The 17,130-nt window shown below is 44.3% G+C and overlaps 1 protein-coding gene across 1 annotated transcript in view; it reads right to left on the bottom strand.

The window, feature by feature from the left end:
• Antxrl (ANTXR like) overlaps positions 1 to 17,130 on the bottom strand; it is a 79,212-nt gene that overhangs the window by 14,980 nt on the left and 47,102 nt on the right. The window contains exons 12-19 of the mRNA XM_029564054.1: positions 11,565 to 11,636; positions 9,865 to 9,936; positions 7,764 to 7,845; positions 7,634 to 7,667; positions 6,618 to 6,697; positions 6,466 to 6,534; positions 6,021 to 6,101; positions 5,788 to 5,908 (exon numbers count right to left, since the gene is read on the bottom strand). Coding sequence (XP_029419914.1) covers positions 5,788 to 5,908; positions 6,021 to 6,101; positions 6,466 to 6,534; positions 6,618 to 6,697; positions 7,634 to 7,667; positions 7,764 to 7,845; positions 9,865 to 9,936; positions 11,565 to 11,636 — 611 coding nt within the window. The remainder of the gene's footprint in view (positions 1 to 5,787; positions 5,909 to 6,020; positions 6,102 to 6,465; positions 6,535 to 6,617; positions 6,698 to 7,633; positions 7,668 to 7,763; positions 7,846 to 9,864; positions 9,937 to 11,564; positions 11,637 to 17,130) is intronic.

Below are 17,130 nucleotides of genomic sequence, written 5' to 3'. Positions count from 1 at the left end.
CCAGCTCATTTCTATTCCCTGTGTGCTTCAGATGCCCTAGGATAGTTGATCAAGGACTCTACTCTACACCCAGCCTCCCTGGTACATAGGCTGGCACAATGCCAGCCAAGGAAACTGCCCATTCTGCTTCATCTGGGATGCTGGCTCCTGCCTTGGACTTTCCCCAAAGTGATAGGTACTCACATGGCAGCTTTGTACAAGATGACCAATAGTTTAACAAGTTAGTGGCTGAACAGTGTCTAGAGGTACCTGTCACCTTGGTTCAGCTGCACCGAGGAGAGTGACAACTCATGTTTTTACCTGGACTTTGTCACAGCTGCCCAGTTACCAAGGCTTGTGTGTTCAGGGACCAAGACATACAGTAGTCAGGTGGGCTGCGTGGCCAGGTTTCTTTACCCAGAAGCAGAAGAGATGCTGTATTGGGAGGGTCTTCTGTCTCTTACCCCTCAGCACTGTAGTCTCCTCACTCTTGCTCTGCATGGGTAGAGCAGTCTAGAGCCAAGGACTAGGATGGAAATATCAGGACCAGATCCTGTCCTCAGCACCCACCAGCCTCTAGATGGTACACTTGTTACCACATCATCTGCTGTCTCTTGTTTCTCATTGGAGGACACATTGCAGCTTCTCCCACATGTGGCACTTTGCCTCAGGAAGGGTGCTAAGGGTAGCAGAGCTCAGATATGAGCATAGTTCTATTTGCTCAAGCCTTGCACTCACATTGAAGGCCATGGAGGTCAGGACCCTGGGCTGGAGGTTGCTGAACAGCTGAGCTGTCCCCAGCGGGAGAAGGAGGCCTAGAGCTCTCTGTATCTCCCTCTTCTGTGGGGGTACAAATCCCAACTATGTGAGAATCAAGCTTGTATGTAAGTACTCCTGATAATGAAAAGTAGCTTTCCTCCAAAAGCAAATACATGAGTTTCTTCAACACAGTGATTCAGGGACCCTGGGCCGGAGAGAGGTCACCCTTGTCAGCTGCAGTTCTGGCATAGGTTATTTCAGTGCTGGGGTGAAGTGAGCACGGTTGTCTTTATGGATATCTTTGTCAGGCATGGAAGTATCCTCCTGTTCCCAGCTGTGGATGCCAACGGTGCCCAAATCTTTATCTTCATCCACTGACATCCATTGACATGATCACTTGCTACTGTCCCCATTTTGTGGATATGAACACTCCATGGCCATTTCCAAACTCAGCTGCACCTTGTCTTTCTAGGAGAAGCCTAGATGTTGCTCTGGAGGTATTGATGGCTCCATTCTGTTTGCCAGGATTTTCTTTTGAGTTTAAAAAATGCCCTCTTCATAGGTTTATATGATTTGTTATGAGATTAAATAAGCAGTAAATTGCACATATACTACTATGTCATCACAGCATGTACCCTCCAAATGTCTATTACATTGTACCCAAAGCAGTCAAGGAGACTACACATCATCTATCACCCCATGCATACATATACCCTGACCCCCCCCCATAGCACCCACATAAGCACACACTACATGCACATACTCTGTGTATCACATACATATCAAACATACTTCCAATGCCAGTGCTTCCCATGACATATGTAGCCAGAAAACACAATAAAGCACCATGGTCTCTTTAGAAACACTACACACTGAATCACACATATCATACATATCACACACACTCCAAACTCCTTCATACCACATATATGCTCACAAACAGATATACCTCATACTTTATACAAAATAGCACATGATTTATTCTACACCCACAGTTGTGACACATACCACAGACACATACCACACATATACCATTCTTATATACAAGACACCACAAACACATGCCAAAATCCCATATATACACACACCAGATACCACATGCCATATAAAAACTCAGACATGCATGTAGCATGTATCACATAAACATATCACACAATACATATACTCTACATACCCTCCCACACCATAGTACATCACAACACAGAATCTCTCCCAACACATACAGAACAATCATGTAGTAGACATTCTCCTCCCTTGTCTATTCTTTTGGTTTCTTCTTTTTAACTGTCTTTAAATTTTTACATTAAATTTATTTTTAGTTGATACAAAGACATAAAAATTGTGCACATTAATAGGATTCCATATGATTTAAAATTGTTTTTGATGGATTTATTTTATCTTATGTGTATGAATGTTTTGTCTGCATGTAAATTCGCCATATGTGTACAATGTCTGTGGAGGTCAGAACATACCGTGGATCTCCTGGAACTGGAGTTACGGATGATTCTTAGCTGCTATGTGGGTAATCAGAACTGAACCTGGATCCTTTGCAGGAGCAGCCAGTGCTCTTAACTACTGAGTCATCTGTCCAGCCCTTTATATAATGTCATCTTAATTGACTCCAGAATTTCACACAATGTATTTCGATCATATTCTGATCCCTCCCCTGTTCCACCTCTGTCTACTAAATGCTTCTCCCTCCCAATTTCATGTCCTCCATTATTATCTGTCCTTTTATTAAGAATTATATTAGGTTTTTTTGTTTTTTAAAGGACTAGCAATTCCATTTCATGCCTCTCATGTGCTTCTTGGTGTGGGTCTATACCCTGGAGTCTGGTTAACTACTAGGCCTAATACTGGTATCAGCTGGGGCTGTTGCTTCCCATCCATGCTGCTCCTATGTCTATTTGAGCCACACCCTCCATAACCCTCCTCTAACCCATATCATATCATATATACCATGCATATCATACACACTACTCACACACATACATAAAAAACACTAACCACACAGAGGACACATATGCCAGGAATACCACAAACACCATCTGTAACACACAGACACCATAAACACTCACCTCCCTCTACCACACTCAATACTCCCTCAAACTCTTCTGTATACCATGGACAGACCTAATATACAGATATATATATATGTGTATATACACACAAACACACACATATATCTATATCTATATCTCTATATTACATACTACAAAAATGTCACATGTAAACTCTGTACCTACAAAACACATATAACACACACAGGACATATATGATATACACACTAAACCAACTTTGTACAGTTATACTATACAATATCATACCTGAGCATTGACCCACCATATATATCAACATGCATACCACACACACATCATGGACACATTACATGTATACACAATTCATATTTCCCATCACATAGATTCCTATATAGAAACACTATACACTTCTGTACTCAAACCATACACCATTCTCATGCAGTACATATAGGTATTAGTTACTTTTCTCATTGTTGCAACAAAATACCTGAGAAACAAGATGGAAGGACTTATTTTGGTTCACAGTCTAAGGGTACAGGCCCTCACTGAAGGCAAAGCATGACAGCAGGAACTTGAGGCAGCAAATGACATTGTATCTACAATCAGAAGCTGAGGGCAATGCTCATGTCCAGATACTTTTCTCTTTTTAATGCAGTCCTGAACTCCAGCCCATGGGATGGTGCTACCCATATTTAGGAGAGGTCTTCCAACCTCAGTTAATTCAGTCTATTAATTTCCTCATGCTCAGAAGTTTTTTAAGTGATTCTAGAGTCTATCAAGTTGACAACCAGTATTAACATAAGTCCATTCCTTGTCCACTTTACACCCAAACATAACCTTCCACCCCTTGTCCTCATAGGCTCATGGTCATCTCACAATGCAATTTATACTCAGTTCAGCTTAAAATATCCCCATAGTCTTTAATAGTTACCACACTATTAAAAAGTGTAAGTGCAGAGTCTCTTCAGAGACATAGACAATCTACCTGTGAGCCTTAATAATATAAAAAAAAGTCACCATACTTCCAACATACAATACCACAGAATAACCATTCCTATTCTAAAAGGGAAGAATGATGTCATAGCAAGGAAAGATCAGACCAAAGCAAGACTGAAACCCAGCAGTACAAACATCAACTCTTATAGTTCCATATCCAGCATCTGGAGCTCTTGTTGGAATCATATGTGGTCCAAAGGTCTTGGGTAATCTTGCCCTTCCAACTTTGCTTCCTACAGCACACATAGCCTCTCTCTCTTGGTCCATCTACACTACATTTCTTCAGCTTTCCTCAGTGGATGTTTCCTCAATCCTATGGTTCTGGTATCTACAACATGTTGGGATCTCTACTGTAACTTAGGCTTCACTTTGATAACTTTAAGCAAAGGCCTCTCAGAGTCTCTTTTCAGGGACTCTGATCCTGCTGCACATTACCTGGCCTAAGGAGCACTTTGGAACTGTAGCACAAGACTTCATTATTCCCTCAGTCTTGTATAATGTGCCTACAAACCAGTACCTTGTGAATGATACTGCTAAATTCTGCTGTCAGCTTGAGATGGAGATCCCTCTCCCCCACAACCAAATATGTAGTAACATTTATGTGTCTTGGTTTCTGAATTTGAGAAAACACTTTCTTAGGCAGTTGTCTTTGAACAAGGAACCCCTGCTGCTGCTTCTGAATTTAGGTTCTCTTCTTTCAAATGAGTTTGCATTTTTCACAGTCCAAAACATCTTATAGGTGAGGGTCTTGCCCTCACCTCAGGGCACCTTTCCTATTGTCCTAGTTCAGTGCAGGAAATTTCTCTTTAATGATACTACCTTATTTAACCTTTATAGCTGCTTTCTCAGTACCACTTTGCCTAAAGCTTTAAAACCTCTCCTCTCCCCCATTAAATAGCATATTTTTTATATTATTTTGCTCTTCTCATTGTTCTCCCTCACTGTCAACCTGGTTAAGAGCAAAGAGCAGTAACCATGACACAGCATGAATGCTCCTCTGCCTTGAATTTCTTCTGTTCAATAAAATTAGTCCTTTAAATTTTAATTCAGCCTTACTCAAGTTCTCAGGACACAAGTACAGTGCAGCTAAATTCTTTGCCAGAATATAACAGAAATGGCCTCTAGCCGAGTTCCTGATAGTCTTTGTTTCCCTCTGAAACCTCATGAGCCAGACCTCTACTTTCTGTGTTTCTCTTGGCAAACTGATCTTTCAAACTCCCACTAGAATGGCCCATTAAGCTCTGCTTAGTGCATTCTAGGGCTTTTCTAGTCTACAGTTCCTAATTACTGCAGTCTTCCTGAAAACTAGTTACAAAGGGCTAAGAACCACATGGTATGGCTTATCACAGCAACATCCCACTCTTGATACCAATTTTCTGTATTAGTTACTTTTCTTATTGTGCTGACAAAATGTTGGACAGAATCAGCTTAAAGAAGGAAGAGTTTATTTTAGTTCAGAGTTCAAAGGTATAGTCTCACAAGTAGAGGAAGTCATGTGGCAGGAACTTGAGACATTTGACCAGATTATATTCACAGTCATAATGAAGAGAGAGATGAATGCTGGTCCTCAGCCCCTTTTCTTTTTTATTCACCCTGGGACCCCAGGTCATTAAATGATGCTGCTTGTATTTAGAGTGGGTCTTCCTACTTCAATCAACCCAATCTAGAAACACCCTCACAAACATACCAAGAGATTTGTCTCCTAAGTGAGTCTAGATTCTGTCAAGTGGACAGTCAATATTAAGTATCACACACACACAGACACACATACCAAGAGGTTTATCTCCTAAGTGAGTCTAGATTCTGTTAAGTGGACAGTCAATATTAAGTATCACACAGACACAGACACACAGACCACCACACACATCATGGAATATATATATATATATATGTATATACTGTAAAAACCACATACATAATGATACCACAGCCACACATGCTCATGCAAATGAACAATGAACACACGCTCTTGACTTACATCATCCGCTCATGTCAGTGACTACTCAGCTCTTACCTTTTGCACATACAGGGATAGGAGCCACTGGAGAAGGATCCTCTGGAGGAGGATCCTCTGGAGAAGGAGCCACTGAGGGAGAATCCACTGATAAGACTTCAACACAGGATTTGGAAACAAGCTGAGAGAGAGAGAGAGAGAGAGAGAGAAGAGATGGAAGTGGGAAGGGGAGTGAGCCTCAGGGACTGTACAGAAGGCTTTCCCCCCAGTCTTCTCACCTCCAACTCACTCACCGAGTTAGTGATGTCCTGCAGAGCAAGGAATCCATTGTCCACCCCAAAACTGTGCTGTGGGCTGTCTGCAATGTCTCTAATCTACATGAGAAAAGAGACAACAAACTGGTTAGAGCCCTAGAGTCAGGGGTCAGAAGTGTGATGCAAGGGGTCCACAGACCTGGGACATGAACTATTGCCCTCAGGCCAAGGAGACAGCAGGGTGTCAAGTGCTTAGGGTGAGACTGTGGCTTCTGTTCAAAGCCCAAGCTTGAGAATTAGGAAGTTCTCCCACTCACTGTATGTAGGGGATTGGTTTATGCAACCATGTGGACTAGTCCTTTGCACTGGCCGCCTCTTGCTCACATGAGAGAGACCACCAGTCTCTGGATGGCCTGGGAAGCTGGCTTCACAATTTTACCCCAAAGGACTACAGAAGAGTACCTAGTCAACAGGGCTGAAATACCTGTCCTTTGTCATATTCAAACACACCCACGGTGTAAATAGTTGCTCCCATTTTCCTGGCTTTCTCAGCCTAAAAGAAAGAAGATGCTGAGAATAAATCCCCCAAATAACAGAGGTAAACTGCAACTGTTGACACCTGTGGACTGGACTCACCTTTTCCAGAGTTTCATAATATGTTCCCATGTCCAGTTTCCCATCAGTCAGAGCAATAATCACACTGTTGACATGGCTACCTGCAGAAGAAGCAAGAAGTGGGTAGGCCTGGTGGACAAGGCTCTTAGTGTCCTAGTAGGTGAGAATGCAGATCCAGTACTGCCCACTTCAAGAACTCTGGTTGTTCCCTAGTGTATGTTCTTATAGGATGGTACAAAGTTCAGCACCTGCCACCCAGATGAGAAGAAGGCTTTGCTCACAACCTAATCTACAGATTAAGAGCCAGAGTGTTCAGGGACCTGCCTACCAGCAGGCCTGGATTCTTGCTGCCCTCAGATTGTGGGACCTGTGTTCTAAAGGCAGCCTAGGCATTATACCACAAGCCCAGCCTGCCCCTAGGCAGCTGGAGGAGCAGGAAGACCCTTCTGTTGAGAATGCCCAGTGAAGTAAATGGAGCCTGGGACTGGCTTCAGGCACAGCCTCAGGGGTATCCTGTTGAGAAAAAGTAGGCCTGGTAGGCCAAGACTCCACATTAGATAATCTTAGGCAGGAGACCCAATGTCTCCTGATCAAATTTCTCTACCAGATTCTATATATTCCAGACAAGTTTTGAAGACTTATAGTCCTGGATGAGCATGACAGCTTGTGTTGCTGGATAATGCACAGCCCAGGAGGCAGGCCAAACAAAGGAAGAGGTGGAAAAGAAGATCTGGCAGTCAAAGTGAAACCAAGGCCTGTTTTCCATGCCCTTGGGTCCTCAGTATACTCAGGCCCCTGTGCTTTCTCCTTTCTGGCCTCAGACACATCTGTAGGCCAAGGACCTCAGTGTGACCAAGACATATACAGGTCTACATGCAGCCTCTCTCAGAAGCATCCTGGGGTGGGGTGTGTGTGCTATGCTCACAGGGTCCTGCTTCTCAGAGTCAGACTGAAAGAGGTCTGGAGATTTGCACACAAACTCTGCAGGGATCCTGGTTCTGTGAGGACCCACCCCACTGAAGGCAAAGGCAGCTCACCTCCTGACTTAGCATTTTGGATCTGTTCATTTGCCTGCCAGGAAACAAAGAAACATTGGGGACATGGTGAGAAGAGCCCAGTTACACTCTAAACAGAGACAGCACCACAGGTGGCTCTAGCTGTCTGTACCTTCTTAAATCCTTCGTGCATGTATGAGTATCCTTCAGGCACGACTTTCTGGAGTTTGCTAAGACCATCATGGATTTTATTTCTGAAATGAATAAAAAAGAATAGGTACTTGAAGACTTTTGACAGTGATAAAACCTCTCCAAGCTGCCCCACAGTCTTACCCACTGTGTATAACACCTGGGTGTAGGAGGGCAGCAGGTAAGAGGCCTTGCCACCCCATTCTTCCCTGAGTCTTTCTCTGTCCCTGATCCTATGAGTATTGAGGCAGGACAGGAGAGGACAGAGCGCTCAGTGGGTCATGTGGGAAGGTCTGGCTGTCTCTGAGCTCAACCTTATCTTTGAGCAGTCAGGTCTTGTGGACTTTGACAGGGACTTTGCCTCTACTGTCTGTCTTTGGAGAGCATAAGGGGGATGAATATCTGGGCTAGGGATTCCCAGGGGCACCACATTTCTAATGGGAACCCTAATGCCAAGGTCACTGTCCTGAGCAGGGCTGAGGAGGACCATACCATCCCACACAGCCACTGCTCAGATCTCATTTCTACTGTACCCTCTACTCTGCTAAAAGCAACAACCAATCTGCTTGGCTGAGGACTGCACATGCTCCTGACCCAAAAGTTCTGAAGCTGTGAGTAAGGCCCTGAGGGATGTCCATGAGGATGTCACACTGCTCCCCAGGCTGGAAGGGGACATTGCCTGTCAGGTGCTGTTAAGCAGACAGGACACACTAGGACAGACAGCGCTGGAGCTGTGGCCATTCTAGGACAGGAAATGGAGTATGAGAATCAGTAATAATCTAATGTGACAAGGCTGGGAAGGCACAGCCAATTAACTCACAGTGAACTCTAAGGTGGCTTCCTGTTGGGGACATAGAGCCTGCCATGGGCTAAGCTCTGAGAGTCCCATGTCCAGCCAGGCAGACCCTGTCTAGAAGGTGAGATGGCCACACACAGCACACCAAATGGGGGCCAAACCAGGGTCTGCCCACCCCAGTCCAGTCCTCATTCTTTTGCCTGTCCACGCCCAATCCAGTCTCCCTGCCTTGGAACCCACTCCCTGCTTGGCCCAGGCCCTTCCCCTCTGTCCAGCCTATCCCCTCCCCTCTTCCCAGTTCAGCCCAGTCTAGCCCCCTCCCCTCTGCGCAGCCTCCCCTCTGCCTTGCCCACTCTCTGCTGTTCTCTGTACTCCCTGCAGAAGTCTTCTTTGTCACTGGAATTCAGTCAAACCTCCCCTAAGCTGAAGCTACAGGATGTATCAAACCAGGACTTCCTAGGACCCCAGCCCTTCTTTGTTTCTTCCTCCCAAGGAGGACCAGGGTGGGGTGCTATCTTCACAAACTTGGAACCCTTTTCTTTTCCTTGGGGCTGTCTTGTCTCCCTTCTGTCTCTGCTCTTGGCTTTTCTCTGGGGCCCTGGTCAGAGGCTTCCTATACCTCAGATGTCCCCAATCTTAAATGCTCCTGCATCTCTCTTTGTTTCTCTTATCTGCATGGAATCTCTGGCAGAGGAGCCAAAGATGATCTTTTCAGACAGTTAGAACCCCTAGCTTCCAACTTGGAGGAGTCTGGGCACAGGTAGGCCATTTCCTTCTGTGGCTCCTGTTCCTCATACCTTCTTATAGCACACAGTCCAGGAGAATCACAGCCCCATCCTGGGATTTCCCTACCTATGGTCACAGAGGTCCCGGCCCCCTCCCCAATGGAATGCTTTAGCATTTCCTTGGAGTTCCCAGCTGTTTCCTTGCCCCACTGGCCCAGGCAGTGTGTGACCTGTTCATAACATACTCCACACAGGCCAAGGTCTGAGGGGACTATCATCTGCTCCACCAGCTCCATATGTTCCATGTTGTTACAGCCAGGCCCAGAGGAAGAGTCAGGAGTGGAAAACATCTAGAAGCATAAGGCCTCTGTGTTCTGGTGAAGTAGAGGTCCAAGGGAGCCAGTAAGCTAGGGCTAGAGGTCAATTTGGGTAATAGGCATGTGGTGACTAGCTACTAAAGGCAACATTGGGAACCCCCCGGAGAGCTCTATGAGCCCTCAGTTTCTTCTAGTTCCTTGTGTCCTGGCCACCGAGTCAGCCTTGGGGTTCAGAGTAACACCTACCTGTCTGAGGTGAGTGGCAAGACAATTTCAGCATCTGTTGAGTATGTAATGAAGGACATCCGTAGTTTAGGGCTGGGGACAAAGCATAATCAGTGAGAAGCCAATGCAGTGGCTCCTCAGTGTCAAGGAGCAGCCAGGGAAGGGACATACGCCAAACCCCTGTCTCTACCCCAAACCCCTGTCTCTACCCCATCATTTTTACATTGGGGACATCCAGAGATGAGGAAGGAGTTAAGATAAATTTCGTGAGGGATGCTGAAGCCTATGGAGATGTGGGACTCTCTCTCTGTGTCTCTCTTCCCTTCCCTCCTCTCTTTCGTATGTACACACAATCACATATACACATATACACCCACTCATGCCCCAACATTCCTCCATGAGGGCCTTCCCCTGGCCCCTGCTATTAAATTCTTTGCATCTTCAGCCCCTTTCCCTCTACCTCCTAGCCTTTACTTCAAAGAGATCACTCTCCTTCAGGGTAGCCTTTCAAAAAAATTCCTCCCTTTCCTCTCCCTGTTCACTGCTCTAGGACCCTCAGACCCTTCATCATGTCTCCCTGACCGAATGCTCAGTGTCTCATGTGCTTCCTGACTTAGTTCATCAAGTTATCAGGCTTCTTAGAATTCGATCTTGCCTTTTCCTTGCCTGTACACCTTCTGTTGCTCCCTGTGGCTCACAGTTCCCCTTATGGCTTTACACACAAGCTGACCTGTGGTCCTTTTCATGTAGCCCTGGCTACATACTCCTGTTGGCATGCCATCACCACCATGATGGACTGAAACCTTCCGATCCTGTGAGCCATACATCCTTCCTCTCCTAAGTTATTTCTGTTAAGTACTGAGGCATAGTACTGCAAAAGCTCACTCTCTGACTCTACAGGCCCCAGTCTTGAATCTACTTTCTCTTGGGTATTATACTTTTCTCTTGAAATTTCTCTTTTCCTTTATTTCTCCATGGCAAACTCCCCAACACATTCCTCTGTCCCCGAACATCCTGTTACCAAGTGTCAGTTACCAAGTTACTAGTCTGCCTGTCATGATGTCCTTTCCACCTGAGGGGTCCTAGAGGGCAGACTCCATCCCTGTACTGCATCTAGTTCCCAGATAGGCTCAGCCAGTGCTGCAGAAACCCTAGTGTACTCCGTCCCCTGTCATTTTCACACATCAGCTTGAGTCTGTGCTCTCTTTATGAGGAATTTTCATGGCCACTGTGCTGGATAGCTTTAGTGTCAACTTGACACACCTGGGTTGAGGGAGCCTCAGTCGGGGAATTGCCTCTATTGGACTGGCCTGTGGCCATGTCTGAAGGGCATCTTCTTGATGAGTGATGTGGGAGGGCCCAGCCCACTGTGGGTGGTGCCACCCCTGGGCAGGTGGGCCTGTGTTGCATAAGAAAACAGGCTGAGCAGGGGCCAGGGGAGCAAGCCAGTAAGCAGCATTCCTCCATGGCCTGTGCTCCAGCTCCTGCCTCCAGGTTCCTGCCCTGAGTTCCTACCTTGGACTCCCTGATGAACTGTGTGTGACCTGGGAGATGTAAGACAAATAAACCCTTTCCTCCCCAAGTTGGTACTGGTCAGAGTGTTTTGTCACAGCAATGAAGAACAAACTAAGACAGCCACCAAATCTAAGGGATATGCCCTTTGCCTGCCAGGAGACCATTCCCCTGAAGCATGGTGATCCTACAGCCGGAAGAAGCCATACTTTTGGTATTTCTTCACCAAACTCTCCACAAAGGAATAAATGTATATCCAGTTATTGTCCACAATGCCTGACCTGAAGAAAAAGGAGACATATGTCAAGATATGATGCAACTTCATTAGGTAGGGACAGTTTCAGTCACCCCATTCTTCCAGCAGGTTACTTAGCAAGCTACCCCTATGTCAGTTCTGCTGACCATTGTGGGTCATCTTGAGAGGTGACTTTCCTTAGGGTTAGTAGTGAGCAGGGGGTGGCCAAACAGCCTCATCTACAGAGATTATGGGGTCCAATGAAGAGTGACCCTCAGTGGCTTACTAGAGTGACTGCTTATGCTAGGTGAGGGCTGTGTAGTTTCACAGTAGGGGAGGATATTTGGGCTAGAAAAGCCACCCAGTGTTCTGATGTGTGGGAATCTCTGTCCTCATACCTGTCCCCTCCCCCCGACTCTTGACTTACCCATTCTCAGCCTTCTCTGTGGATGGTTGGACCAGGGCTATTGGCACTACTGTCATCAAAAGACTCTTGAACACCCTAGCACAGGCCAAGAGGGTGGCACAGGTGTGGTCTGCTTTTCTCTTTTGGATTCTTGGGCATCAAAGCTACTCCTCAGATGGGATCATTTTGTAGGTCTGTGTCATACCTGTCTTCCTTTCTCATGACCCACTGTTATGGTTTGGATGTATTAATAAAACCACCACCATAGGCTCATGTGTTTCAATGCTCAGTCTTTCACTGGTAGCACTGTTTCAGGAGGTTGTGGAACATTTGGGGCATAGGTCATAGAGGTGGGCCTTGAGGGTTGTAGATGACCAAAGCTCTTTAATGGTTGGTTTACCACCGTGATGTAACTAGCTAACTCACTCTTGCTGCCATGCCTTTCCCACAAGGGTGAACTCGGCCCTCTGAGCCATGCATGCATGAGGCAAAATAAACCTCCCCTCCCACTTATTTTACAATAGTCATACCCAGCATGGGTCTAAATTCAGACCTTTCTCTAAACCTCATGCACTACCTGTGCAGCTGGGTAACACTGCAGTGTTCATTAGTTGCTGGGTAAGCTTTGGTTCTGAAAACACATCCATAACATAAACTTTGCCTTGGAGATCTCCCAGAGTGATGAACTCTTTTTTCCCCTCTTCCCAACATTCTTCTTCCTAACTATCAGAGGTATTCCAATCAAAACTATACTGAGAGTCCATCTTCTTCCAATCAGAATGGCTATCATGCAGAAAATAATCAGTGATAAATACTGGTGAGGATGAAGTGGGGGCGGGGATAACCATTATTCACTGTTGTTGGGAATGTAAATTGGTACAGTCACTATAGAGATCTTTATGAGATTTCATAGAAGAGTGACTAATGAAAATATATATACAATGTTATATAATGGAGTGCTATTCATCCAAAGAAGAACACTATGCCATTTGCAGGAAAAACTGATGGATCCAGAAATAATGATATTAACTAAGATAAGTCAGACTCAGAAAGACAAATATCTTTCTCTCATATGCAAAAAATATATATTTTTAAAGTATGTATATGACATGAAAGTGGAGATGGAAGTGTTTGGGATAGGAAGGGGACCAGTGGGAAAGGGAATGGGGACAAGAAAGGGCAATGACAGGGATATGAGCCGAACACATGACATATACACATGCAAATGCCATAGTGAAGCCAGGTGTGGTGACCTATGCCTGTAATCTTGGCACTCAGGAGATCCTGAGGTCAAGGCCCCTGTGGGCTACACGGTGAGATCAAGACCAACCACAGGGAGACCCTTGTCTAGAAAAAAACCAAAAGTCATAATGAAATCCATCATTTTGTACAATGAATATAATTTTAAAACTTCGAAAGACAGAGAATTTAGCAGAAACATTCTTTGAAGCTGTAGTTGTCAAGTTGTCCCACCTCTCACAAAAACCTTGAATCTACAAACCTATGAAACTTAAACACCAATTAGGCTAAGCTTAAAGAGATCCATACCAAGACACATTAGAATTAACTTACCCATGACTAATGACAAGAGGAATTATCTAAAGCAAGAAAGAATAAACTTCTTATACAAAGAAACCTCAAGAAGTTTACCAGCTGATTTCTAATAGGAAACCTTGGGGCTGGAAGCTAGTATACGGTTTACATTTCTCTCAGTACCCAAACCTTTAGTGGATTCCAGAAACCCTAGATGGTATTCAGCTCTCTCTCTCTATTTTTTCCTTTTTAAATTAAAAACGTCCACATAAAGGAAACACTTTATAGCTTTCTTTGACATATTAAAATTTCAAGCATCATCACTTTTGTACCTTGAGGCCATTGTTAAATAAAATAAGGGATACATGAACACAAGTGCCGTGATATCACGACTGAGACTTGGGGGCTGGAGTGATGGCTCAGCGGTTAAGAGCACTGGCTGCTCTTCCAGAGGACTGAGTTTGATTCCCGGAACACATATGGTGGCTCAAACTGTCTTCAACTCCAGTTCCAAGGGATTAGATGCCCTTTTCTGGCCTCTGTAGGCTCTGAACTCTGCATGGCACAGGTGCATTTACACAGATGCAAGCAAAACACTCATACACATAAAAAATTGTTAAAAAGACTGAGAACTAGGGTAAGTAACTTGTGACTATTAGGGAGTAGTAGATACAGAGTAGATACAAGGATACGGGGATGATTAATTACTTGGATGAGATGCTGAGCAAAGATATGAGATTTTATCATGCCTCTCAGAATATCTTCTGACTGTGAATAAGTACCCACGAATAAGTAACTAAGAGCATGGAAAGTGAGTGGGATAAGAGATGACTATAGAACTTAAGGAGCTGTACTAGTTTCTTTCTCTGATGATGGAATAAGTGTCCTGGCAAAAGCAACTTAGGAGAGAAAGGATTTATTCTGACTCAACAGTTCAAGGCATAGTCCATTGTAGTGGTGAAGCCAAGTTAGTAGAAGCTTGAAGCAGCTGGCCACATGACGTCAGCAGTCAGAAAACAAGAGCAACCAATGGTAGTGCTCATCTCATCTCCATTTTACACAGTGTGTGACCCTTTCTTAGAGAATGGTCTTGCAAACAATTAAGACGGATCTTCCCACATTAGCAAACATAAGGTAATACCCCCACAGGCATCTCGGGAGACCCATCTAGAGGGTGATTCTAGATTTTATCAAGTTGATAATTAACACCAGCGATTACAACTTCATCCTATGGACCGCCATCCATCCATTAACCCCAAACATATTACCTTTAAACCATAACCAGTCACCCCTTGTCCCCATAGGCTCATGACTATGTTATAATGGAAAATGCATTGATTCCAACTGTAGAAGTCCCTATAGTTTTTAACAATTCCAATACTTAAAAAGTCCAAAGTCCTTACAGGGGGATGTAGCTCAGTGGTAAGGTGCTGGACCAGCATGCATGATATCCTAGGTTAAATCCCTGGTTTCAAAAAAAGCACCTACGTTAAAAAATCAGAGAGAGAGCAAAAATCAATGACTTAATAGTGCAACTCAAGACTCTGAAAAAGCAAGAACAAATCAAACCCAAACCTAGCAGAAGAGAAGAAATAACAAAATCCAGAGCAGAAATTAATAATTAATGAAGCAAAAACAAAGAAAACGGTACAAAGAATCCATGAATCCAAGAACTGGTTCCTTGGGAAGATAAACAAGACAGACAGAGCCTTAGCCCAGTTAACCCAAAGAAAGGAAGAGCAAATCCAAATCAATAAAATCAGAGATGAAAGAGGAAATCACAACAGACACCAAAAAGATACAAAAAATTATGAGAATAATTTAAAAACCTATATTCTATTAAATTTGAAAACCTAAAAGAAATGGATGAATATATAAATTCATGGGACCCATGAAAGCTAAACCAAGAAGAGATCAATATTTAGACTGATAACAAATAAGGAAATTGAAACAGTAATACTAAACCTCCTGACTCAAAAAGCCCAGGCCCAGATGGGTTCGCAGCAGAATTCTACCAGACATTTAAAAAGATCTACAACCAATACTACTTAAATTATTTAAAAAAATAGATTCAGAGTGAGAACTCCCTGACTCCCATGAAGCCAGCAACGCCCTAATACCCAAACCAGGTAAATACATAATCAAAAAAGATAACTATAGACCTATAACCTTAATGAACATAGGTGCAAATATTCTTAACAAAATACAAATCACATATAGACATACATCAAAAAGATTGTCCACCCTGATCAAGTTGACTTTATTTCAGAGATACAGTGATGGTTCAATATACATGTCACTAAATGTTATAAACCATATAAATGGATTAATAAACAAAAGTCATATGGTCATCTCAATATATGCCATAAAGGCCTTTGACAAAATCCAACATGAATTTATGTTAAAAGTCCTAGAGGGAATTTTACTGGAGTGAACATACCTCAACACAATTAAAGTTATATATATAACCCATGGCCAACATCATTCTAAATGGAGAAAAACTGGTAGCATTCTCATTATAATCAGGAACCAAACAAGGCTGTGCACTATCTCCAGTCATTTTTAATATAATGACTGAAACTCTTGCTAGAGCAATAAGACAAGAGAAGGAAATTAATGGAGTACTAATTGGAAAAGAAGAGGTCACGTTATATGTATTTGCAGGTGATATGATATTATACATAAGAGATCCCAAAAATTCCACCAGAAAACTCCTAGAAATGATTATCACTTTCAGCAAGTAGCAGGTTATGAATCAATCTACAAAAATCAGTAGACTTTCTACATATCAATAACAAGAAATCAGAGAAAGAGTACATGAAACACTCCCATTCACAATAGCCTCAAAAATACTTAGGAATAAACCTAACCAAAGATATTAAAGATCTCTACAATGAAAATTTTTTAAACTTTGAAGGAAGAGATTGAGGAAGGCACTAGGAAGACCTCCCATGCTCATGAATTGGAAGAATTCATATTGTAAAAATGACCATGCTGTTCTTGGGGTAAGTCTACAGCGCAGCTCTCCGCGCTGGGACTCCCTAAGCCACATTCACCCTTCCATCCCCCCCTCGCCGTTCTATACTCCTAGTTTGAGCCCTGCACCATTCCTAGTCTTGGGGCCCCAGACACCTGGGGAACCAATACTGCTTCCTGACCCTTCTCACCCAGAGCAACCCAGTCCCTTTCTTGGGCTCCAGGAGCACCACTTCTGGTCCTGGCCCTGCCCTCACCTCGCTCTGCTTCCCTGGGCCTGCACCACCGGCTAACTCTCCTAGCCTGCACTACTATCCTCAGGCCTCTTGGGGTAAGTCTACAGCGCAGCTCTCCGCGCTGGGACTCCCTAAGCCACATTCACCCTTCCATCCCCCCGCCTCGTCGTTCTATACTCCTAGTTTGAGCCCTGCGCCACTCCGAGTCTTGGGGCCCCAGACAGCTGGGGAAACAATACTGCTTCCTGACCCTTCTCACCCAGAGCAACCCAGTCCCATTCTTGGGCTCCAGGAGCACCACTTCTGGTCCTGGCCCTGCCCTCACCTCGCTCTGCTTCCCTGGGCCTGCACCACCGGCTAACTCTCCTAGCCTGCACTACTATCCTCAG

The sequence above is a fragment of the Nannospalax galili genome, unplaced genomic scaffold (genome assembly GCF_000622305.1).
Source record: "Nannospalax galili isolate Female #2095 unplaced genomic scaffold, S.galili_v1.0 scaffold996, whole genome shotgun sequence".
In the NCBI taxonomy this organism is placed as follows: Eukaryota; Metazoa; Chordata; class Mammalia; order Rodentia; family Spalacidae; genus Nannospalax; species Nannospalax galili.
This window is presented reverse-complemented; position numbering and strand designations above follow the sequence as displayed.